We start from the raw sequence: 25,400 nt of genomic DNA, 5'->3' as shown, positions 1-25,400 counted from the left end.
GACATTTTATTGCCATCGCACATAGGACTCGGCAGCCGCGCAAGTGTGTTTTTATATCCGCAGCTGAACTAAAAGTGATAGTCAAAGTATATGAACAGGCGGCCATAGCCCAAACATGCGCCGCTATAAAGCTTTTTCGAAAGAGATGTGTGATCCTTCAGTGAAACAGGATGCTGTTCTCAATCGTATTGGTTCTTGTAAGCACCTCTTGGCCGCTACTGGCAGAAGGTAAGGCATAGCTCTTGCAATATTAGATTCCGCTTTAATTTCTAAAGAATATTTTAATGCGAGCTGATTTACAATTTTCTTCAATCTTGACAACTAATTGCAGATAAAACCATAACTTATCAATCAACTTGACTTTAAAACTTGCCCCGAGAAAATGCTTTTCCCGTGTTCTCAACGGAGCCTTGACACACGTGGCCTTTCGTCATAAAATTTATAGTTATTTCAGGCACCACCTCAACCACCTAAAATTTGTTTCCTTTAATTGGGGAGTCGAAAAATCTCGTGTGAGAAAAAGCAAACATTTTCATCGGATCATTTGGGAGATGCCAATGCGATAATTCCGATTGAATTTGGTATATAAAGTATTTACGTTTGTTTATTTTGGATGGTTATTTCGAGATTTTAACATATTCTATATTCCAATATTAATGAGAATGATAACAAACCTTTTATCGCACAAAGGTTGCGGGAGGCGCCCCGCGAGTTCTCGTGTCGTCAACGGTGCAAACGCCCCCCAGCACGCATGGCCCTGGCAGATATCACTCCGCACTAACGGTCAGCACATCTGCGGCGGATCCCTCATTACGCCGGAATGGGTTTTGACAGCTGCACACTGCGTTGACCACTATCCCTACCCCGGAGCATACACTGTGGTGGTCGGTAAGTCAGGTGGAAGGGGGGGGGGGGTGGTGGTAGAGGAAAACTGACGTGGATGACATAACCTCAATAACACTAAGATAGTTTAGTCGTAATAGTATTAGCGCCGGTAACACAATTTGATTCCTGTTTTCAGGTGCTCACTGGAAATATTATCGCACTACCAATGTCCAGCGGTCTTACCGTGTTGTTCAGCTGCACAGACATGCTGATTTCAGCATGCGCCACTTCCGGAATGACGTCACTCTTCTCAAGCTCTCCAACCCGATTCAATCCAGTCCTTATGTGAATACGGTTTGTCTGCCGCCACGTGGCAGCCGCATCCCTGCCGGAAGCCGATGTTACATTACAGGTCAGGCTATTGTGTTGTCGATGATACGAGTGTGCCGATATCGCCCTGTGATATCTCAGTTTAGGGAAGTTTTCTTCATGTCTTCAGAAATGCATCCCAGATGGTTCTCATTGGAAAATGATGTTTCGAAGAAACAAATTCAGTGTCGGACATCGGATTTTGCTTCTTGCACTACCGTAGCGGGCCTCGGAATATTTGGGGAGAAGGACACGGGCACGCGCCTACTGGACATTTCCTTATATATTTTTTTTAATGTTTACACATGCCCGCTAACTAACACTTTGAGACACCTGCCCCATCCCTGTATCACTTATTTCCCCTTGTTTTTCAGGATGGGGCCGTACCGTAGGGGGAGGACAGGGTGCCGAAATACTACAGCAGGCTATGCTCCCCGTTGCCTACGACAACCACTGCATGCAGCGAAACAATCAGTTGATGCGCGTCGACCCTGTATCCATGATCTGCGCAGGCGGCCAGCGTGCGGCTGGCGGTTGCCAAGGCGACAGCGGTGGGCCTTTTGTGTGTAACGAGGGCGGCAAGTGGGTCCTGAGAGGGGCCGTCAGCTGGGGCCACGAAATGTGCAGAACTGATTACTACACTGTGTTCGCACGTGTCAGTTCGTTCATTGATTGGATCAGACAGAGAGTAGGAGGTGGGTGTGGATCTACTGTCTGTGACTGTCGTTTTATCCTGAGTGGAGGAGGGCTACATTTAATAATACCATGATCACCTCTGATTCTTTTGTTTTCTGAGGGACGATTACTAGCGAAATCGAAAACAATAGATGGTTCTAAATTTCCCTCATGCAATAATGATGAGGGAGATTTAGTTTCTAAATTTCCCTCATGCATTTATGATGAGGGAAATTTAGTTTCTAAATTTCCATCGTGCGTTAATAATGTGGGAAATTTAGAAAGAGACAAAAGAATCTTTTATCTTCTAAATTTCCCTCTACATCAGTGCATGAGAGAAATTTAGAACCAAGATGCATGAGGCGTCGGGACTTCAATTAATCACCCCTCGGTTGCGGGGACATTTAATAACTGAATTTCCCTCGAGCAATGCTATAACCGTCGGTGCTTGACGGTGGTTGGCCTCTTTAATTTTGAACAGTTATTTTTCCACTTATGTTTCCACGGTTGCCAGAAGACCTTAATTCTAGGTGCGGATCAGGGAGTTCCAAAAAGGGGGGCCTAAGCAAGGGTTTCAAGAAAGGGGGGATCATTGTTCTTCCGTAGATTTCCTTATATATCTTGTCATTTTTTAGCCCAAATATCAAAAGATAGAGAGGCCGGGGCCCGCTCGGCCTACCCCTAAGATCCTCCCTTTAATTCTACCAGTATAGGTAAAGTAAGTCCCCAACAAGCCCCAATGCAAATAAAACGACATATCAGAGATATTTATTCGATCCCCTCTCTCCACTTTATATCCCCTCCCTCTTAGGATAACATCTCAATGCATATATCTGCAACTCGTTACTAAATAAAGCCAAAATAGTCCTGTTCGTGAACCAGAAGAATAAATATAATATACACATAATACTGGGATTCGACTCTGCCACGAATACCAGTTTTTGGTGTATTGCAACTCGTTACTCGTCCACATGCAGGAGGCAGTGGCAGCGGTGGTGGCGGTGCATCGTGCAGCGACGGTGACCGGAGATGTCCAGGATGGAGTGGTTATTGCCAAACCAATTATCGTGTCTGGAATACCTGCCTTAGAACTTGTAGGCGATGCTAAGTGATCGAGTAAGTGGTACTGGAAAGACGTAGCAGTGAGGGGTAGAGCCAGGTCAACAGCACTCCTCATTACCTGAACAGAGGTGCGGAGTATTCCTTTACCTTTGTATACTAATGTTTCCTTTTTCTTGTTGTTTTCAGGGTAGCGTATCATTTAACAGGCAAATACAAGCGTGGATGTCATTATGAATAAACGCAAGCAAAACAAAAGGCTGTAGTGTCGATTTACAATATAGTTGTCGCATCCCTCACACGTCTTTCCCTTTCCTTCTCCATAGTCATTTCTATCAGCTTTTTTTTTTACTTTTGAGAGGGTAGGGCATCATTGGGAATCCTCTGACTACACAAGATGACGTAGAAATAGACTAACTGACCTTTCAAAAGAGATGGTTTGTGTGGTGATTTCGTTTTCTCTAGTAGCAACTGTACAGCAGATAACGACAGAGGGTAACCTCAAACAGATGCGCTAGAATAAACCTCCCATCTAAGAAAACTCGGACTCCCTGTGGTGTTTCCAATCTCGCCTCCATTTTATAGACGCTCTTACTCAATACCGAACCACGAAAAGCATCCATTTCCACCGGCTAGCTCAAGCGAGTAACTTAAATACCTTTAATCAAATAATAATCAAACATCAATCGTGGATAATTATTGTGATTTCTTCGTGCAAATTTATGCTGTATTTTTAAACGGTACCAAAGGAGTTGTTGATCTAAATTCTGCCCTCTTGAAACCAACCATGTCTTGGTGAACACTACAATGACTACGGTATCCTCTACACACAGGCTACCCGGTCCAGATCACTCCCAATCTCATCCAGGGAGGGCGAGACATTACTCTCGTCTGGGGTGCTTGAAACACAAAACTTCAACCCTTTGTTAATTTTTTTCCCACAATGACACACAGACAACCTAGGTTTTTTTCTATAGCTCGCCTGTACTGTAGTCATTCTAGTTATTTATATCATCCATCATATGCCAGCATCAACCCCCTCCCCCCATCCTCTATTTAATAATCTTCGTTTTCGACCCTCCTCCCCATACCCCCCCTCCACACACACACACACACACACACACACACACACACACACACACACACACACACACACACACACACACACACACACACACACACACACACACACACACACACACACACACACACACACACACACACACACACACACACACACACACACACACACACACACACGCACCCCCCCACACACACACACACACACACACACACACGCACCCCCCCCCCCCCCCCCCACACACACACACACACCAACGCACACACACTATCACCCCAGTCCCTGTTCAATGAGTTATCACCTCCCCTTGGTCCTTGGGAGGTCGCTACTCTCAACTCGCGTATCATTAACAAGCGCGATTATGAGGCCACTAGTCAACAGCTAGTCCACTGCGACTTGTTTGCCCTCACGTCGCTCATGAATAGATGCGATTCTCTACTCTAGATTAAATGCCAATAGAGAACTAACTGAAGCAAGCAAACAATCTTCGCTGTTTCGTGAATTATATGCGTGCGGATATGGCTCAAAGGCGTTCTTCTATCATCGGTGTTTGCTGCCTTTTGGTTTTACGTATGGGTTGTCTCTTAGCGCAAGAGCTACAGAATGGAAGGTGAGTGCACATATCATAGTACAATTTCATTGAGTTTGTTTATGGTGGATTTAGCGTGGATATTTGTACGAAATAAGATTTACAAACGGCCAATTTAAAGTCGGTCTAATGTTTTATAGTAAGCGTATGAACGAATGACATGATGTACTATCGAGGATAAAAATTGTAACGATCCAATAATCAACAACCCTTTGGCTCTTTGCAATCAGTTTTTTAAACCCCCTACATCACAAGGGAAACCGATAGTGTTGGGCGCGAGAAGTTGACAATTTTTCAATACTGTCGCTAACTTTGAATGACCAAAGTGCTGATCCATCGCGTATTAATACGATAAGAGTATTCATTCTAGGTTATAATGAGATAACCCGAAATTATTTGCGCTTTATTGGAAATAAATCAACATCAAAATTGCGTGTCAAAGTCGGTATTTTTTATGCAATTCGAGTCCATTTTGCGGTACATAAACACTTCACTGCGACGGAATTGCGTGACAGTGTTTGAAGAAATGCGCTCCCCTTTCCCGCAAGTCTCAAGTCTCTGAAAGGTCACTCAGCTGCTTCAGTATTTTGACAAGCAAGAGATTATCGTTTTTAATGGGTTCCGTCCTCGTAGTATTTTTCGCGGGATGTTATCAGTTTATAATGCGTTTTATCGTATTCAAGAGTAAACCAGTGCAAGGGCGGAAGTGGTTTGTTTTAACAAAGAGCTTTTCTCTAAGGAAATGAAGGTATTTTGTAAATCTCGATTTACAATGAACCTCAGACTGCGTTCAACAATGAATGACAAAACGACATTGATCTGCCAACGATTTAATAGCATACCGGGTTCGTGACCCTTTTATCACGTAGATAAGGCACTCTTTTGGTGACATGATGAAGATTTTGAGTTGACTAGAAAGTTACCTCAAATTACCAACGCGAATGTAACAAAGTTTACCTTCTGAACCTAAAGAAAATACACAGCATTCCCATTTTTATAATAACTTTCAAGCTTGGAGGGGAGGGGGAAAGATGTAGCCAGCAGTAACATGGGCTCAGGCGCGTACACAGGGGGGTGCGCAGAGTGCGCACCCCCCCCCCCACCCCCCACCCTGGCGGCCTAAAAGTGGTTCATGCCTTATTAAAGGGTTGTCAAATACTATCTTTTTTTTCCATATGACTCCTATGACTGCGCACATCCCCCCCCCCCCCCCCCCCCTCAGTCAATCCTGGGAACGCGCCTTGGGCTTGTTTCAGTCATACTTGTCAGCTTGTTGCTCCACAACTTGCTCGCTGTATTGTGGAAAGGTGTAAAAAGAGAAGGAATACAAACTACGTAGTCACTACCACAACAGCACAACTAAGAATAGAGTCCCAACAACACGTACCAAAACACAATAAAGAAAACAATAACAACACCTACAAATGTACAACAAGTAAACTGCAACAACAACTACAACAGCACGACAAAGAAAACAACAACACATCAAAGAAAATAACAACAACAACTACAACAGCACGACAAAGTAAACAATACTTAATAAGCAACACACACTAAAAAGCAACAACAACAAAATAACAACAACAACAACAGCATCAACAACAACAACAACAGCATCAACAACAACAACAACAGCATCAACAACAACAACAACAGCATCAACAACAACAACAACAACAGCATCAACAACAACAACAACAACAACAGCATCAACAACAACAACAACAGCATCAACAACAACAACAACAGCATCAACAACAACAACAACAACAGGCGCACACGAGCCAAGATTAACTGAGGGGGGCCCGCATCATCTGGAATTAGGATAGTATTTGCTAAGATCCCTGTGTACGCGCCTGACAAAAACAACAGCAACAATAAAAAAGGCAAAAATAGCTTTTATCACGTTCATTATTCTGTTCCGATATGATAACGATTGTACTGTTGTTTTTACCCGTCCTGTTGTAGCCCTCATGTGTGCTCGTACACACGACAGCGTGATGTCATGGAGAGAGTGCCCGAGGTTAGAGCGGCGTTCCGTCTGATACCTGTACTCGTAGCAAGATGCAATCAGAACGCGTGTTACAAATACATACACAGGTAGGGGAGTCAGAGGGGGGAGGGGGTGGAGATTGGAAAGGGATGGGAGGGGAGGGAGAGAGTGCCCGAGGTTAGAGCGGCGGTCCATCTGATATCTGTGCTCGTAGCAAGATGCAACCAGAACGCGTGTCCGAAATACATACACAGGTATGCGAGTAAGAGGGAGAGGGATAGAGTGTGGCAAGGGAGGAGTGGGTAAGGAGAGGGCTCTCGAGGTTCGAGTGGGGGTCCATCTGATATCTGTGCTCGTAGCAAGATGCAATCAGAACGCGTGTCCGGAATACATACACAGGTAGGCGAGTAAGAGGGGGAGGGATAGAGTGTGGCAAGGGAGGAGTGGATAAGGAGAGGGCTCTCGAGGTTCGAGTGGTGGCCGGTCTGATATCTGTGCTAAGTGCAAATGTGTGTACGAACCTGGATTTTACGATGTGCCTCGGGGAGAAAGAAAATGTATCTCTAAAATCGAGGAATCGCGCAAAGAGATCCTCGATTTTACGATATAAAGGAAAATCCATTGAAACATCGTTGTAGCGAGGTCGGGTTAATTATCAACTTTTACAAAATAATAATATTGTAACTGTACTCTCTGTAAGACTGTAAATCGGCATTTAACAAGATCTGTCAAGTCAAGAAAATCGACTAACTGTACTGTACGTGTGTGGTGTCTTGAGTTTTTCTTTCTTTGTTGGTAGACAGAATCAGTAATATAGTTGTATCGAGGTCAAAAATACGCTTTGGAGAACAGATTTGTATCGTAAAATCGAGAATATCGTTGTATCCAATACTGTTAGATCGAAGTTATTTCTCAAACATGTCACTGTATTTCCGCCGGTAGAAAGGAACGTCATCGTAAAATCGAGGTTATCGTAAAATCCAATATCGTAAAATCCAGGTTCCACTGTATTTACATTTACTGTAAAACGGCCCATTAAAGGAACCGGCGTTGGCCGCATGCTTACATGTATGACTGTTTCAGTAGGGTCAGGGGCGTTGATTTAAAAGCCGAATTTTTTGATTGAAGAAGCTATTATGTGTAAATCGGTCTGGGTCATGGTTCTCGTACTGGTTCTCTGGGATGTGACGCAATTTGTTTGTTGTGACAGGCGTTACTACTTCCGGTCATACCGTGAAGTAAGCCGTCTTGTTACGGAGACTGTGAACGAGTGCTGCGCGGGCTGGACGAGGAGGCCTGGGGAGACACATTGCTCTATTCGTAAGTAAATCTGTTTGCAAACCTTACTCTTTGGCTAAGAAAGGTTATTTTTTCACTTACGCACGCTTTTCGGGACACTTATGCCACAGGTATCCCGTCCGTCCGGTCCTCGCCCTGTGCGGTCAACAACGGTGGCTGCGACAATGTTTGTACAGACGTGGGGGGTAGGGTGAGGTGTTCTTGCTTCAAGGGATTTACCTTGGCAGCAGACCGAACTGGCTGTGAAGGTCAGCATGTACTCTACAGTTTTATGTTATGGTTAACTAGGACCTATAGTATTTCTAACGAGGCAGTTCCGGAAAACAAAACAGAGAACCCCGGTCACCCCGATATTTTGTATATTTCTTGATAAAAAGAGATGGCGTCGCGCGTTTTACTCTGAACGATGGACCCGTTTTACTCTAAACGATGGACCCGTTTTACTCTGAATGATGGACCCGTTTTACTCTGAATGATGGACCCGTTTTACTCTGAATGATGGCCCGTTTTACTCTGAATGATGGACCCGTTTTACTCTGAATGATGGACCCATTTTACTCTGAATGATGGACCCGTTTTACTCTGAATGATGGACCCGTTTTACTCTGAATGATGGACCCGTTTTACTCTGAATGATGGACCCGTTTTACTTGCACGTGTGTCACCCTCGGTGCAATGCCCTAATCCCCGAATATACTATTTTACAAATAGAACAGAATAAAATAAATTCTGGAATAGTGCATCTCGCATCTCGCATCTCAGCGCACCTGATAGGCGAGGGGGGCATTAGGCGAAAATTACGCGAGAGTTAGATTGCAACTTAATTACCTTTTGACTTTGTACAGATGTAGACGAGTGTCTGACGGGCGTGGCCTGCTGTGAACATAAGTGCCAAAACACTCATGGCTCGTACCGATGTGGCTGCCGTCCTGGATACACCCTTACAGGGAAATGCTTATGCACAGGTATACCGTGATCTTATCGTAAAGGGTCAGCGGTAAATGACTATGCACAGGTATACCACTATCTTATCTTGGTTGTCTAATTTTGTTTCTTTTAGTTACAATTATAAGTTATTTCATTTATGGGCGACGTGTTTTTACATGGTTTATTACATTTATAAGCGATGTGTTCTTGCACTTATGGTTGACTGTTTATTACATTTATGGGCGATGTGTTCTTACATTTATTGTTGTTCTTACATTTATGGGCGGCGTGTTCTTACATTTACGGTTGTTCTTACATTTATGGGTAATACAGGGGCCAGCGTAAATGTCTTTGCACCAGGTATACCGTCATCTCATCACTCTACGTCTTATGTGAAATATGAATTAAACTAGGTAGTTGCTTTTGTCTCTTTTATCCTTGTTGTACAAAGAAGTTCTTTTGTCTCTAATATCGCGTTCTATGTTCTTTTGCAACAACCGATCCAATTTATCTACGCCTTTACACAATTCTAACCTTAGATTTAATTTTGTCCTAATAAGCCCGTGTTGACAATCACCCGTTTTTGCGGGTTAAGAAAACCTACTCTTAGTACACACAAGATTTTCTTATGGGATGACATCTGTATCAGCTCGTCCGCCGTCAAAGCCAGCTGGTCCTCCAGGGGGAGAAGATGTCAGCCAGCGATTGGACAGATGGCGGGAAAAACTTCAGGCTATACAAGGTGCCGTGCTATTTCCTGAGATTGCTTTTTCTATCAGTCTAGTCATAGCATTCCTTTTGGGTTTCCTGTGTTCAGCCTAGTCCTAGCATTCCTTGTGGGTTTTCTGTGTTCAGCCTAGTCTTGCATTCTTTTTTGGTTTCCTGTGTTAAGCCAAGTCCTAGCATTCCTTTTGGGTTTCCTGTGTTCAACCTAGTTCTAGCATTCTTTTTGGGTTTCCTGTTTTCAGCCCAGTCCTAGCATTCTTTTTGGGTTTCCTGTGGTTGATGATGTTATGTTTTCTGGGTTTGCTCTCCCAAGCCCCTCTTGCCTTAACGCCAGCCGCAGGAATCCTGAACCCGTCGGGCACGATAGTCTATTTTTGTTACTGTCGGTCCGTTTTGCGCGCAACTCTATTTTTTTTTTTCTGTTTAACAAATAGATCTCACTTTTGCGCGCGTCTGCCCCCTAATAGATGCACAGATGACGTCACATCGTGTAGTGAACAAAAAAGTGCGCAACGAGGCGCAGTCGTCATCTGTGCAACCATTAGAGGACAAACGCACAAAAATTGAGATCTATTTGTTTTCCACAGCGTTTCAATATAGTTTTGAATAGCTCTCGCGCATGCTGACGCCAGGCGTGCGTGTGTCTTCACCTGGACCCTTGACAAACCGAAGCGCGCGATTTACAAGTATCGTTGTATAATTTCAAATGATCACTAGATAACATTGATCAGTATGGCCGATCGCCGACTGCTTCATGAGTCAAACTAACACAGCACCTCTGAGTCAAACTAACACAGCACCTCTGAGTCAAACTAACACAGCACCTTGCTGCTTATTCTCCTGTAGCTTGCCCTCCTGGCTTCATTGGGCCAGATTGTGGATTCACTTGTGACGACTGCCAAAACGGAGCCCGCTGCGACATACGCTTTGGTCAGTGTCTATGCACGGCTGGATGGACTGGGCCCGTGTGTAACGAAAGTAAGTTCCAACAGGGAAGTGGAGAGGAATGCACTGGCAACTGAATAAGTTATCAATTTATATCGCATCGGTGCTGGTTTCGCTTCATAGATTATTGGTTTTGGGTTGATCTAGAATCCCCTGGCAACCGTCTGTTTACTCATGGTATTCCTGGGTCGCGTGCTTCATTAGTCATAACAACACAGCCAAGAAAAATATTGTTTTATTTAGATATGAGGATTCAGATATCCCTGGTTTCAAGTACCGCTTGCAAAATATCGTTGTATTGAAAAAGTATGACAAAAAATAGAAAAGGAGAAATGGGAACTAAAAATAGAAAAATAAGAATAAAAGAAAGGGAAAAAAGAAAAGATTGAGAATTATCTATAAAAGGAAGGCCTTATGATGTCCACCCTAAATTCCTAAATTTAACATCAATTTTATGTTTGATTTCGTCTTATTCTCCATAGACACCTAGAGGTATCAATAATTATTATGTTTTATTTTGAAATTGCAGCATGTCCTTACTCAAAGTTTGGCCCGAACTGTCAATTTGACTGCAAATGTCGCCACAAGGCTAATTGTGATCCTGTAACCGGAGTGTGCCGGTGTCCACCCGGATATAAAGGCAAATACTGTGAGATAGGTAGGAATGGTACAATCATGGACTTAACGATCCTTACGATCCATTATGCTTTGGATATCCCTTAAATGCTCTAAACTATGTAAAACCAGATAAAATAACCATGTCATGATTTTGTTTATTTTTCAGTGTGTTCACCGGGAAAATTTGGACAGGATTGTCAAAGCATGTGCACATGCCATCTGATCAACACAGACCACTGTCACCACACAAACGGCTCTTGTTTATGCAAAGCCGGTTTTCACGGAGAACGATGCACAGAGGGCAAGTCCACTACTCATTTGGGTTAATACCACAATTTCATTTTAACAGTTGAAAATATATTTCTACCACCACAGGCTGCCCAATCAACAAATTTGGTCCGAACTGTAAAAATGACTGCAAATGTGTTAACAATGGAAAATGTGACGTCATCACAGGGTCATGCTTGTGCCCTCCAGGATTCATAGGAAAACATTGTGAAAACGGTATGCCATTCACCTCTTTTGTTTCTCTGACCATTTTAATTATTATAAGTTTTTAATTTCGTAATCATTTTTTTTTATTAGGAAATAGTTAAACCTATGCTTTTGTCACTATCTTTTAAAACAACTCCATCTTAGTGCATTCTGTCTTGAATCTAGTTTGCCCTGTCGGACAGTATGGTCAAGGGTGCACGCAAACATGCAAATGTCACGTGACTAATTCTGAATACTGTCATCACACAAATGGAACGTGCTCGTGTAAAGCCGGTTACTACGGTGACCAGTGCTCATATTGTAAGTGGCAGATTTTTATATTCAACCTTTTTTAAAGTAAAAATCTTGTCATTGACAAAATAAACGCTTTCAGCATGCCCAAGCTCTAGATATGGTCCGAATTGCCTGTTCCAGTGTGAATGTCAAAATAATGGGAAGTGTGACGTCACCGGAAACTGCCAGTGTCTTCCAGGATATATCGGAAAGCGATGTGAGAAAGGTGAGGTCCTTCATACTCATTACCCATTCTTTAGCTTGTATCTTATGTTTGTATCTTATACCGAAGGACGTGCTAGAGTCGCCCCGTTCTGTTTCGTTTGAGGTTCGACCATAGAGCAGCTCCACAGTAAACATGGGGTCGAGCTTTTCATAAATTCAATTTTGTGCGTAATAAACGGCAGGCTTACGTCGCATTATGTGTCTTACTTTTTTTAAAAGAGCACGATATTTTTTGTATTTCATATTGATTTTATCCTTGTATCCTAATACTAATTCTAATATACCCTCACACCTGATATATGTTATACACTCTATTTGCACTTACTCTATTGTAGAGTGTCAGACAGGACAATACGGACAGGACTGTCTACAAAAATGCTCGTGTCACGTGCTCAACACCGACCGCTGTCACCATGCAAGCGGCTCGTGTTTGTGCAGACCTGGTTACTATGGTGACAATTGTTTAGAACTTAAGTATCGGTATGCACATTGTCCGTGTCAACATATCATACCCCCCACGATGATTAAACTGCGAATTCTCATGTCAACCAAAAGTGTTGACGTCATGTATACGTATGTGTACTCAAAAAGGCGCTAGAACTGAACGATTGTTGAGTCACTAAGCACTCGTTAGTGCATGATTAGTATGGAGTTTAAAGTAAAAAAACAATGGATGATAAACTATCTGTCCATCTACTTAGAGTGTCCTCCTGGAAAGTTCGGACGAGACTGTAAAAGCACGTGCCTCTGTCACATGAACAACACACTTCGCTGTGTTCATACAGATGGTTCATGTTTATGCAAGGATGGTTTTCATGGAGACACGTGCTCAAAGGGTAAGAACGGTTGAACCCCGATAACTCGAACTCGAATAACACATAAACAAAAAGTTAGTACAGTAAAACCCGGATGACTCGAACTAAATTCGCACGATAATTAAAAAGTTAGCGCAAAAACCCGGATACTTGAACTCGGATACCACATAATAAAAAGGTTAGCTACAGAAACCTGTGATAACTCGATAAATCGCATGATCAAAAAGTCAGCACAGTAGAACCCGCGACTAACTCGAACTCGGATAACACATAAAGATTGAAACCAGTGAAACCCGGCTAACTTCAACCCGTATAACACATGACATAACACATACATTTATTGCATTTTCCTAAAGGGTTTGTCTTATGTTTGCAGTCTGTGATGCTGGAAAGTTTGGATCCACCTGCGAAAGCGACTGCACCTGTCACATGACCAACACAGATCGCTGTGATCATGTCGATGGCTCGTGTTTATGCAAAGCTGGTTTCCAAGGAGACCGATGCGAGAAAAGTAAGTATTTACCTAGGCGCTATATTTAGATGTCTCAAAATTGATGAAGTGTAAGTTTGAATCTTTCTGTTTTAGTCTGTCCCCCAAGAAGTTACGGACCCGGATGCAGAAACACGTGCTTGTGTCACGTGACTAATGCTGCAAGCTGTCACCATGTTAACGGCTCCTGTGTGTGCAATGATGGTTACCATGGTGATACGTGTTCAGATAGTAGGTCAACATTTACATACGAAAAGATGGAGCAAAGATTATGCCTATACGATATGTGAACGTACAATCGGCCAAATCATACTTTCATTGTTTTATTGTATTTCTATTTGGTAGTGGCACATAACAGCTCTCTGTTGCGAACTGGATTTCAGGCGGGAACGGAAAATGTTAGAACCGACGAAAGAACACAGTTTACTACTTAGATCATGGCAGCCTGTAATCTTTATTAACTTATTGTTTAATATTTATTATCAATCTTTATTATTTGTTATTATAATATGGGAATTCAGAAAATGCTGTCTATGTTCCAGGATGTCCTAAAGGAAGGTATGGAAAGGGATGCGCCTCGCACTGCCCCTGCCCTTCTGAACAGGAGTGCCATCACGTGACAGGGGAATGCAAGGACTACGCATGCCCCGTAGGTTTCACAGGTCCCGGATGTGATAAAGGTAACAATGCAAATACCTTATCTTATTTTGATATATTTACACTATTGAAATTACTGTGTGCAAGTAAGGGTAGCATCAAATTTCGAATTATTGTAAGTTTTTTTCTTATATCATTTATTATTGTTAACCAATGCTTTATTATAACTGTTTCCGTAAGAGTAGATTTTATTACTGCAATTGTTTAGGGGTAGTATATAAGAGATATTGAAATAGGAGTAAAATATTAGAAATTTCTGAAATATCTTACATATTATTCAAGTGTGTCCTTAATGGAGGCATACTAAATATTCATTTTGTTGTAAGTGTGTTGGCTAAATACTCGCCATTGTTGAAATATCTTCCTTATTGTAAGTGTGTCCCCAGGCGTACTATGGACCACGGTGCGCTAGGAAGTGCAAATGTGAGCCAGGTGTGAACTGTGACCCCGCCAGTGGGGTTTGCATTTGTCCGGCGGGAAAGATGGGCCCTAACTGTGACATAGGTGAGACTATCGGTCCCATTATCACACTTAATTCAATCGTACAACTAGTATGGAAATCCAGTCCCTTTCTTTGTATATTTGTTGTAGGCTATCCAGACGAATGACACCTCTTTTCCGACAAACTACTTATACGAGCACTAAATTCTATACCAATGTTGAGATTTGTACGCTCGCATGCTCATGGCAACTCATGATTTGAAGTACTTTGTATAACCTCTTATAGATTGCGGTGAAGGCTGGTATGGATTTAACTGCGAGGCAAAATGTCAATGCGCGGGAGGTGTACCTTGTAGCCCTATTTCGGGGAAGTGCATTTGCCCAGCAGGGCGCACCGGAAGCAGATGTGAGACAGGTATGCACATGAGATCACTACATAAACAATATCTGTAACAATTTCTGTCCGTTTGTTTTGAATTTGTTTAAAAAAGGTATCTTGTTATTTCTTGGGCATTCTTACACTTGTGTTAAGTAAGCAAACAGATGGAATCGTGGATTTGGGATCGACAGGTAGTGCCAAGTGGCATCGGTGACGCAGGTGGCGCAGGTGGCAGGGCGTCGCTCTGTAGAGCCTTGTGCCTCTCACCGCTGGGTTCTGGGTTCGGATCAAGTTAGTTGGCTCTGACCTTTACTCCGAGAGTTTCTCTGGATTCTGCCCTTCCCCCTCCCTCCCTAAAACACTTCAATTTTGATGTTTTCCACGGTCAGAAGGTCATACATGTGTTGCATTTGGCTTCCTGTGTCGCCTTTTTTGCCTTTCTATACTTTCTAAGCGACAATGATATTTCTGCGCTCTGGCAATTCTGCATTCCAGGTTCAAGAAGGGTGTTTAGCTTCCCCAATTTATCAATATCGTAGAGATATTTTCTTTCACTTGAATTCTCCACAGACAGTAAGATATATTCACTAAAATACTTCTCTTGAATAAAGATACAGGTAAATTCCTCGAGTGATTTGCCTTTATTCCCCGTATAAAGAAACAATTTGCTACCTTTTTTATCGCAAATAAAATTTCAGCAAACTTGAAATTGTCGAAAACTAATCTAAATGAAATAACATAAAAGAAATGATGTTTTCATGTAAAGGTCGACAACTAATCTAAATGAAATAACAATCTAAACTAACAATCTAACAATCTAACTAATCTAAATGAAATAACATAAAAGAAATGATGTTTTCATGTAAAGGTCGTTAACATCGGCGTAAAAAGCAATTTTCGATGGTCATTTTACTCGTGACTTGTAAATCCAGAAAGAGTTCCTTCTTTCACTTCAGCAGCATAAGTTTTCCTTCTCGTACAAATATCTAAAATGATAATAATAATAATAATAAGTAACTTATTAACCTCGCTTGCTCGGTCTGTACGTAGAAATCTCAGCCTTTTTTTTTTTTTTGCACAGAAAGCCTGCGGGCTAAGATTTCTCAGTACGGGCCTCGCGCTCGGTTAATAAGTAGTATTTAATGAAAATCATGTCAACGTCAAGACTATTTTATATTGCACTTTCCTATTATGTCCTTTATCGTATTGATAACCGTTGCCTTATGTTTTAATTTATAGAGTGCAGTGAAGGGACGTATGGTAAAGGCTGTGCTAAAGCATGCGAATGCCAGGGAGGGGGTACATGTGATCACGTGACAGGCTCATGTTCATGCCCTCCTGGAAAAACTGGAAAATATTGCGAGAAAGGTGAGGGCAAGGTTGCAAATCTTACACGAGTTGCCTTATTACATGAACACAGACAAAAAATGATAAGGCGCATTTCTTCTTTTTGTCTTGTTTATATATATAAAAAAAAACTCCACCGGGCTAAATTGTAAAAAAGTTTTTTTTTGGCCCGTGGTAAATACGAAATGTGACACGTTATTGAAATGACAACTAATGCGAAAAGTTGACTCACTGAGCATTTTTTTTTTAATTAAGACATGGTCATGTTAATGTTAAAAGGCGCTATATTAGTTTAAAAAAAATATCATTATTGTTTTATATACCCCAAGGGTGTATCAATGGCTCCTATGGCGTCGGTTGTGCATACTCGTGTGGTTGTCCTGGTAACGCTTCCTGTGACGTCATTTCCGGTCAATGTGAGTGCCCTCCTGGTCGGACCGGAAGAACTTGTGATCAAGGTATGGGATAAGTAAAACAGTTGAACAATAACGGTATCAGCTGGTTCACCCGGCAATTAAACCTCTGTTTTTCTGTTATTTAGTATAAGGTTATCTGATGTTTTATTATAGATTGTGCAGGAGGGACTTATGGAAATCTCTGCCGTCATAGTTGTGAATGCGCCTCTGGCCTCCCCTGTGATCCAATGGACGGATCATGTCAATGCCCCCCCGGCCTTACCGGGAAAAGGTGCGATCAAGGTTAGCATTATAATTATAATTATGTCATGGATTGTTTCAGCAGTGAAGGCGAAGAAGAGGGAAGCCCCAAAAAAGTTATCTTTTTTCGGTCCAGTGTTATTAAAAAAATCACTCACAGAAAAGATTACCCATTCTCAGAGCAATTGATAAAATCTAAAATAAAGTGAAATAAATAAATGAAGTAAAAGTGCAAGGAGATGTTCTAGGTGGCCGGTAGCGCTTCGTAATAGACGAAGTATTATAATTAGAAAATGTAAAGAGCGCATGAAATAATAGATAATAATAATAATAGATATTACAGACGTTTTGAGGCTCCTGTCTCTTCATCAGTGTCTAGTGGCAGAGTTGCACATACTACTAAATCTGAAATGAGCACAAATGTGCTTTTGCCCGTGATCAAGCGATCAAACCTGAATTTCATATCATATTGTCCAGCTCTTGGTTGCTTGAACTCATCTGTTTCCGGCTGCTTGAACAACGGATCATGCAATACTAGCACAGGCCTGTGTCACTGTGGACCGGGCTGGACTGGGTCGAGATGTCAACAAAGTGAGTTGTGTTAAAAGTATTTTTAGGTATTATAATTACTTATATATAAGACAAACTAGGTATATATGAGTACCTACAAGGTTTAAAAAGTATACAAGGTACTGTATATAAGAACTTAGTACTCTAGACATTTTTGAAGGTCTACATTTCAAAGTATTCCCAAAGAATTTACACCATCCCTTGTTGTACTTTAGCGGTCCCTCTTATGCACTAGTCATTTGTAACCCTCACCCCCATGGTCCCGGGGAAGTGTGGGGTTGATGTGGGGGTTTAGAGCACTTTTGAACGAGAATCTGTCCCGAGGGGGTGGGGGAATTGACATTTGACTCTAATACTTATCCCCACCGTGGGGGTTTGGGACAAGTGAATAGTGTCACAAATATCATTTTAGTTTCTGGCTTGTAACTCTTTCTCTTCTGTAGCAAGCAATTTCATGTATCAGCGTGTGGCATGCTGCACGGCGACATGTGCAAAAACGAATATTAAAAAAAATAATGCCAGATGAAGATGATCTATCTTTCCATCTTTTTTGTAACTGCTATCTTGTACTCGCTGAAGTGTACTGGCTTTTGAAAGATAAAAAAAGCTTATTTCAGATGACTTGTTGTCGGGTAGTTGCCTATAGTTTGCATCCAAAGGGATAGGGGCATTAAACTGCTGTTTTGTCCCGAGGGGGTGGGGGCTTCTCGGTTTTGTACAGGGTCAAAGTCTAACCCCCCACCCTTCCCCGGGACCATGGGGATGGGGGTTTCAATTGACTAGTGCATTAGTGCCACGCACGCCTTCTTGTGAAGAAGGAGTGTATGGCACTTAGAGCAGCTGCTAAGCAGACTATTGCTTTTATTGTTCTTTTATTTTAAATATAGACAAAAATTTGGTCCCTTGGCTGATACATTCTCGGAAACGCAGAGGTATTTTCCTCAGGTCGACCAATAGCTTCTCATCGAATTTTTTGACCAAGTTCGTTCATTACTGTTCCCAGTAGCCTGCGTAGCATGCGTGGGGGGGGGGGGGGGGGGGCTGATAAATATGAAAGCTGCTTATATTAGTGGCGTCATTTTTCCTGTTCGATTATTTAACATCAGATATAAGTTATATACTTTCCAAGTTTCAAAATTCGTCAAGTCGAGCTCATTAATGTTTCTATTTTAGAATGCAATGAGGGTTTCTATGGTAACGACTGTCAGAGAGCATGTACATGTACAACATATGAAACATGTAACGTCACAACAGGCAACTGCAGTCGAGGTAAGTGACGTCACGGAAGACAACACAAGACAAATGACGTGACGACAGGAAATTGAACCCGGCGATTGTGAATGAAAACCTGTAGTTTTTGTTCGAGACTCAAGCTAGCTTCTTATCATTATTTTTAAGGAACTTAAAGAATGCCAATCACGCCGCCATTTTATGCATTATTAAGCAAAAACCGTGTGCAAAGCAAAACTTTAGGGAGAACGGATATCGGTTGCCGTCGTCCAACATGTCAACAAAACTCATTTCGTCACCTAGTAAAATGCCAAATGAGAGAAAAAGCATTGATTTAAATCAGCTGATTTGAGAAAGCAATTGCAATATTTTAGTTGCTTTTAGAATGTTATTTCATTTCAACTATTATTACATAGCTTGTCTTCTAATGTTGAGGAAAACAATAAAAACCTTAGGCTTGGCTGGCAAGGGCTCTGTGAGCTCCCTCTTACGCACCGACGCGCTTCTCTTTACGTCAATTCCTATTTTCAGTTTGTCCACTTGGCTGGTATGGCAAGAATTGTTCCTCGCAATGCGCATGCCCACAGGATGCTATCTGTGATCCGCGGACCGGAGAGTGCATTTGCAAGCCTGGTTACCATGGTAGCAAGTGTGATCAAGGTAAGGCTGTTTAAGTAACGGTCCTGCTAAGAGGTAACCGCGAAAAATGCATGGAATGCAAAATGCACACTGGCATGTAAAAAATGTCTTTGTTAATACTAGAAACTTGTTTGGCCGAGACAGAATTCAAGCATAAGTTACACTTAAAACAAGATTTTATCTAATGTTTTTTTAATGTTTATTGTTAGGGATTATTATTTTCTTGTAATCTGGCTTATTAAAGAAAGTTGATGTGGGGAACCTTGTTAAAATGAGAAGAGAAAAAACTATTGTCCCTGCTGGTTCAAAACAGAAAATCACCAATAAGATATATAAGGAAGCACATTTTCCACATAATTTCCTCAAAATCTTACTATATTCTACATGTTCTTACCAGTATGTTTTGTATAAATAGATCCTATATTGGAAAAGCTTTTTGTCAAAGAACAATGGGACCTTGGTTCCTTCTTGCATGAATGATTACTTAAAAAATTGGGAACTGAGAATCTCGCGTCTTCTCGGTTAAGCTAAGGCCCCGTCTACCACTGCATTTTATTGTGGTCAACCCTTGTCGAGTCTGTCTGGTGGTACCATCTTCTGTGACAGTTTTTAAACACCAACTCACAATCACGTAATTAAACTTCTTGGAGTTGTCTATACTGAAGTGTGATCAGCAATATGTGAAGCGCATTTGACCATTCCTTGCAATGTTATGCAAATACTAAACATTTTCTCTTAACTGCACATTTCCTTCCAGTATGCCCGGGGGGCCGTTTCGGACGGAATTGCCAGCACAACTGCTCGTGTTCGGCGCATGCGTACTGTCACTACAAGAGCGGGAGATGCTTATGTCAGCCTGGATATATCGGCCCCAAGTGTGAATATGGTATGCCATAAGCCTGACGAGGTGGTAAAATGCCTTATAACCACTGCCTCACTGTCTTTGCTTTCACTTAGAGGTTATAGTAGAGTACTACCTAATCAAGTTAGGTGGCTGAAGCCTACCTTGAAAGTGCCTTCCGGCAACATCCTCTCAATCTCCATTCATCAAAAACGAAGTTGTCTCAAGTTCTGAATTTCCCAAATGCAAAATACACCCTAGTTATTTATAGCGATTCTTCTACCTTGCTCTACCGCCGTTTTTGTTTGAATCCTCACACCCCACACAAGCGGCTTGTTTGGAATCATATATGGCCCAGTGTGTTAGATCGTCGACGCATGGGATCTCTGAACTCTGCTGAAACGGGTTCGATTCCCGATCGATAAATAGCGAGTTTCTTTCTGTTTCTCGTACCTGAATTTGACTTGAGCGTATGCGGGCTTACTACAAGCTCGTTTTCCACAGTCCCAAAATGGGTAATCTTAACACGTATTAGGATTTCAAGAATTGTAAAGCGCTTTCAACAAGTATTGTTATTTCTTACTTGTGTGTTGATTATGCTTTTACGTTTTCCCTCTCAAGCCTGCCCACAAAACAGATATGGAAAGAATTGCAATGAACGGTGTGCCTGTTACCATGGCGAATGCAATCATGTGACTGGAGAATGCACTTGTAGGCCAGGATACAGAGGAGAACAATGTGAGATGGGTGAGTAACGATACAATCATAATCTCCAACTTTAACATAATAATCATCATTATATCGACGATCGTGGTCATATTATTATCACAAACCGAGTTTCACGGTCTTTGTGCGAAATACCTATACATTATTTCTAAACAATATTTCAGGTTTTAAAAGGCCATGAATAGGCAAATAGCAAAATTAGTGTATCAGTACAAGCCTGTGTATAATAACGTATACCTATGGATTAGATTTCAATTATGCAACATGTCGTTTCCTTGCAGAATGCCCCACCGGGCAATTTGATTGATTCAACTTATCGTTTCCTTGCAGAATGCCCCACGGGACGATTTGGAGCCGGGTGCACCGGGGTCTGCACCTGTCACAGAGGGTCTATCTGTGATCACGTGACAGGAAAGTGTCATTGCGGGCTAGGTTGGACTGGCGTTAAATGTGATCAAGGTATAAACAAGACTGAGAATAAGATAGTTGCAAATGTGTTTTTGTTCGGTGATTTATGCGAGAAAATAGCGATTCGTAGAGCCATCAGCTTTCCATGCTTGGTCCCTCGCGAGCTGTCTTCGAGCTAACTTTAATTTCTTCATTCTTTTTTTACCTAGCAGTAGTCATAGTCGTAACAGCAAATGGTGGTCATTCGAAAGGATAACCTGGTAATCTTCTTAGGAATACCAACAACTAGTAGCCTATGATCACTCCTGATAGCCCGAATTCGTAGGATGATCATCACCCTTTCCTTCAGTATACCTTTAATCAGATACAAATGACTCGATGTTTTTAATTGGATTGGCATCTTATCTCAATAGTTTGCAAAGAGGGCTACTATGGTGTGAATTGTGAGCACAAGTGCGCATGTCTGAATGAAGGCACGTGCGACCGGGTGTCAGGCTGCTGTGAGTGCAACTCCGGCTGGTATGGCGACAAGTGTCAATACAGTGAGTAGACCGTGGGAGGGGGAGAGGGGAAGAGATCAGAGATAGTATGGCGACAAGTGTCAATACCGTGAGTAGACCGTGGGAGGGGGAGAGGGGAAGAGATCGGAGATAGTATGGCGACAAGTGTCAATACAGTGAGTAGACCGTGGGAGGGGGAGAGGGGAAGAGATCGGAGATAGTATGGCGACAAGTGTCAATACAGTGAGTAGACCGTGGGAGGGGGAGAGGGGAATAGATCAGAGATAGTATGGCGACAAGTGTCAATACCGTGAGTAGACCGTGGGAGGGGGGGAGGGGAGAGGGGAATAGATCAGAGATAGTATGGCGACAAGTGTCAATACCGTGAGTAGACCGTGGGAGGGGGAGAGGGGAGAGGGGAAGAGATCGGAGATAGTATGGCGACAAGTGTCAATACCGTAAGTATACCGTGGGAGGGGGAGAGGGGAAGATATCAGAGATGATATGACGACAAGTGTCAATACAGTGAGTAGACCGTGGGAGGGGGAGAGGAGAGTGGGGATGAGATGACGTCACACGTGATTGAGTGACAGGTTATCCAGGTTATCCAGATTTCCAGGTAGTATGGGGGGCAAGGGCCAATACAGTGAGTATACCGTAGCAAACGTATCAAGTGCAAGGGGCTGGGATAAGAGGAAAGGGGAAAAGATCGCGCTGTACTCTTTGTGCTTACTTCGAGTATCACGTAGGCTTAAAGGGAGGGGCAAGAAAGTCAGGTGTTGCCGCGCTCCAGGCTATTTTGTTTTGGCTTTGATGCGGAGTGGAGGGGGAGACATTGAATTATGCACTCATTTGTGTCCCACAGGGTGCCCGCCTGGGCGGTTTGGTCTTTATTGTGCGGGTATTTGCAAATGCGTCAATGGCGAGTCATGTGACCCTGTCAGCGGTGAATGTTATTGTAAACCGGGATGGACTGGTACTCGCTGTAATGAAGGTGCGTTTCTCCAATGCTGATTATAACGTATACACTCGTCGCGTTTTATTCAATTTACCATCTCATGGGTTCCCTTTGCCTAGTGTGCTCACCTGGTAACCATGGCATCCAGTGCAACTCCAAGTGCACATGTGCATCCGTCTACTGTCATGCGCAGACTGGTCGTTGTATGTGCTCACCAGGGAAGACGGGTGCCGAATGCGATCAAGGTGTGTAGCTACCTCATACATATGACGGCATGGTCTCCAAGAGACCATGATTAATTTTGTCTTATGCCCACAAGCCGTAAACAAAGTCCTTTGCTACTCTTTGTTACTTTAAGAAGGGAAATGATTACACATTTCTCTCTGCGCTTAAACCATATTGTGTATAACACCATATTGAGTGTGTCCAGATAGAGAAAAACACAGGGTTGGGTCCAGAGCAGTAATTTTCTGATTTCGCAGTGAGGTGAAATGGGCTGAAATTGGCATTCTTAGTTCCGGCACTAGTTCACTAGATCCATAAAGAAACTTTTTGTATTCAAATGCACACCTTCTTAACCAATTACGAAGATGTCAACCAGAACATAAGCAGGTTGGGGCTTCTTGGAATCCCTCCCTCCCCCCCCCCTGGACCCCCACCCTTCCCTTGAAGACGAGCAGGGAGGAGGGGAGTTAACTGCCGTGGATGGTTACTCAATAGAAGAACCGCTGTATAATATCTACTTCACACTATGTTTCATCAGACTGTCCCCAAGGAACTTACGGACCCGGATGTAAACACGCCTGCACATGCGCCAACAAGGCCCGCTGTGATCCTGTCAGCGGTAAATGCTCGTGTGACTTAAATTGGTTTGGGTCACAGTGCGAAGAACGTAAGTCATTTTCTTCGTTATCCTCGATGTTCCCTCTCTCTGTATCATATTCGCGTGCTCGGCATTCCTCTTGGTATTTCACGCGTGTTTGTCCCTTTCCCTGCTAGTAGAGGCCTAGTTTCTCTGTATTTTGATGGGTTCGCATTTGCGAGGAAACGCTGGTCTTTCTGCTAGCTGTGAAATATCCATCTGCTTTCGTATCTACCAAAAAAAAAGTATCGTATCGAAAATAATGCTGTTTTTGTTTACAGTGAGCAACAACGATCGCGGCTTCAACGATGACGAACTGTTCACAATTAATTGATCACGTGATATCAAGGCTGACTCCCGACATGCACTGCCCGCCACCACATATGAATCCATGTTATCCTGCTTGGTCATGTGATAGATGTAAACCGTCCCTGCGCAGAGGAAACACAAGAAGAAAAACACAAAAAAGGAAAGGGGTAAACTCGCAGAATAGCAGCTGTAAAATTGAAAAGCGCAAAAGACTATACCATGACATATTAAGAAAATTTAGCAAAAAATTGTAGTTGTAGAAGTAGTTGTAGCGTTGTAAGTACTCCAATATAAGCAAGGTGATGGTTCCTTATTTGGAATACTTGCAAACTCAGTGTACGATTTCGAGGTGGCGGCATTTTGGGGCCTTTATAAACATTCATATGACTGTTTAAATGATGGACAATGACAATGATTATGACGAACACTTTGGTCAATTTAGAATTAAGGTCAACGAAACCAAATACCGCAGCCCTTAGTTTACCTGACTACTACACGGAAGAGACTTATCCAGAATAGAAGCTCGCTCTTAGATGTGACCAGACTATGTAGTATCTATGTACTAGTCTATGGTAGTTAAGGGTAGCACGCTTATAGGTGTGGCCAAAACTAGTCTATTATAGTAAGGGGTAGCTCGCTTATAGATATGTCCAGAACTAGTCTTTGGTAGTCAAGGGTAGCTCACTTATAGATGTTTCCAGATCTAGTACTGAAGGGTAGCTCGCTTACAGGTGTGACCAAAACTAGTCTAACTAGGCTATAGTAGTCAACGGTAGCTCGCTTGTAGAATGTGTCCGGAACTAGTCTTTGGTAGTCAGGGGTCGTCAAATGTTATGACGTATACACACACGGACTAGTGGTGAGAACAATTACAGTCTTTCGTGCTTATTGATAATGTATTCATTTGCATGACAATCGTGTATCTTATTTGGGAAAAGCTGTTCGTTTTAGTCGAGGCCGCGTCCAGTGGGAGCTAGTAGAACTGGAATTTTACAGAAGGAAATATGGGATTGCTGTTGACCCAGACAACATTTTAAAGCTGTCTCAGCCATGTATGATTAGGAAATGCTACTCTAGCTACTTGAACTACCATTAGCTTAAAAGCTGTGTGACGTTTATTTATAATTTAAAAAATAGTTTTTGTTGTGAAACTGTTTTTGTTGTGCAACTGTTGTTCCTGTTTAAATATACATTTTTTAAAGAGCACTATCCACATATTATTAAATGATTAAGCAATAAAATGGAGCCGTTTTTGTTATTGGGTGGATTGAATTTCAAATGGTTCGTGTGGAAGTTAGCTACTTTTAAAGAATAAAGATTCTTAACAGTAGTTGTATGGTGGTATTGTGTTTATCATCTCCTTTTTAGTAAAGTTCGAAGTATTCATTGTTCCACCAAACCTGGATTTCTATTTATGTCCTTCTCATTTGACCGATAAGGAAACACAAAAGAGTCATTTAGAAGAAAAATTTC

General features: G+C 42.3%; 2 protein-coding genes across 4 annotated transcripts; both read left to right on the top strand.

Moving 5' to 3' along the window:
• Positions 1 to 107: 107 nt before the first annotated feature.
• On the top strand, positions 108 to 3,186 carry LOC5513629 (chymotrypsinogen B-like). Of its 2 annotated transcripts, XM_048725789.1 has the most exons (6): positions 108 to 228; positions 691 to 888; positions 1,022 to 1,237; positions 1,569 to 1,889; positions 2,847 to 2,985; positions 3,118 to 3,186. In XM_048725789.1, the coding sequence occupies exons 1-5, from the start codon at positions 171 to 173 to the stop codon at positions 2,975 to 2,977; spliced, it is 924 nt and encodes a 307-aa protein (XP_048581746.1). In that variant the 5' UTR covers positions 108 to 170; the 3' UTR covers positions 2,978 to 2,985; positions 3,118 to 3,186. The 2 variants fall into 2 exon arrangements, with proteins under 2 accessions (XP_048581746.1, XP_048581747.1); XM_048725790.1 differs by lacking the exon at positions 2,847 to 2,985.
• A 1,124-nt stretch (positions 3,187 to 4,310) lies between these two features.
• On the top strand, positions 4,311 to 25,257 carry LOC116618949 (multiple epidermal growth factor-like domains protein 6). 2 transcript variants are annotated; one of them, XM_048724993.1, is made up of 32 exons: positions 4,311 to 4,619; positions 6,567 to 6,698; positions 7,802 to 7,911; positions 8,001 to 8,138; positions 8,736 to 8,855; positions 9,467 to 9,559; positions 10,390 to 10,521; positions 11,018 to 11,146; positions 11,273 to 11,407; positions 11,482 to 11,610; positions 11,767 to 11,901; positions 11,975 to 12,100; positions 12,801 to 12,935; positions 13,291 to 13,425; positions 13,501 to 13,635; positions 13,947 to 14,084; positions 14,437 to 14,565; positions 14,789 to 14,917; positions 16,121 to 16,249; positions 16,558 to 16,686; positions 16,798 to 16,926; positions 17,362 to 17,475; positions 18,628 to 18,723; positions 19,216 to 19,344; positions 20,081 to 20,209; positions 20,786 to 20,911; positions 21,221 to 21,349; positions 21,712 to 21,840; positions 22,664 to 22,792; positions 22,876 to 23,001; positions 23,520 to 23,648; positions 23,900 to 25,257. In XM_048724993.1, the coding sequence occupies exons 1-32, from the start codon at positions 4,516 to 4,518 to the stop codon at positions 23,950 to 23,952; spliced, it is 3,960 nt and encodes a 1,319-aa protein (XP_048580950.1). In that variant the 5' UTR covers positions 4,311 to 4,515; the 3' UTR covers positions 23,953 to 25,257. The 2 variants fall into 2 exon arrangements, with proteins under 2 accessions (XP_048580950.1, XP_032239087.2); XM_032383196.2 differs by lacking the exon at positions 13,501 to 13,635.
• The last annotated feature ends 143 nt before the right edge of the window (positions 25,258 to 25,400 follow it).

Source organism: Nematostella vectensis, chromosome 3 (assembly GCF_932526225.1).
Source record: "Nematostella vectensis chromosome 3, jaNemVect1.1, whole genome shotgun sequence".
In the NCBI taxonomy this organism is placed as follows: domain Eukaryota; kingdom Metazoa; phylum Cnidaria; class Anthozoa; order Actiniaria; family Edwardsiidae; genus Nematostella; species Nematostella vectensis.
This window is presented reverse-complemented; position numbering and strand designations above follow the sequence as displayed.

Excerpts from the sequence above, each read along its gene's own strand:
- LOC5513629 (XM_048725789.1), top strand. The coding sequence starts at position 171 with ATGCTGTTCTCAATCGTATTGGTTCTTGTAAGCACCTCTTGGCCGCTA. Across the intron at positions 889-1,021 it reads AGCATACACTGTGGTGGTCG|GTGCTCACTGGAAATATTAT; the intron begins GTAAGTCAGGTG and ends TCCTGTTTTCAG. Across the intron at positions 1,890-2,846 it reads GATCAGACAGAGAGTAGGAG|GAGGCAGTGGCAGCGGTGGT; the intron begins GTGGGTGTGGAT and ends GTCCACATGCAG.
- LOC116618949 (XM_048724993.1), top strand. The coding sequence starts at position 4,516 with ATGCGTGCGGATATGGCTCAAAGGCGTTCTTCTATCATCGGTGTTTGC. Across the intron at positions 19,345-20,080 it reads TGGTAGCAAGTGTGATCAAG|TATGCCCGGGGGGCCGTTTC; the intron begins GTAAGGCTGTTT and ends ATTTCCTTCCAG. Across the intron at positions 20,210-20,785 it reads CGGCCCCAAGTGTGAATATG|CCTGCCCACAAAACAGATAT; the intron begins GTATGCCATAAG and ends TTCCCTCTCAAG.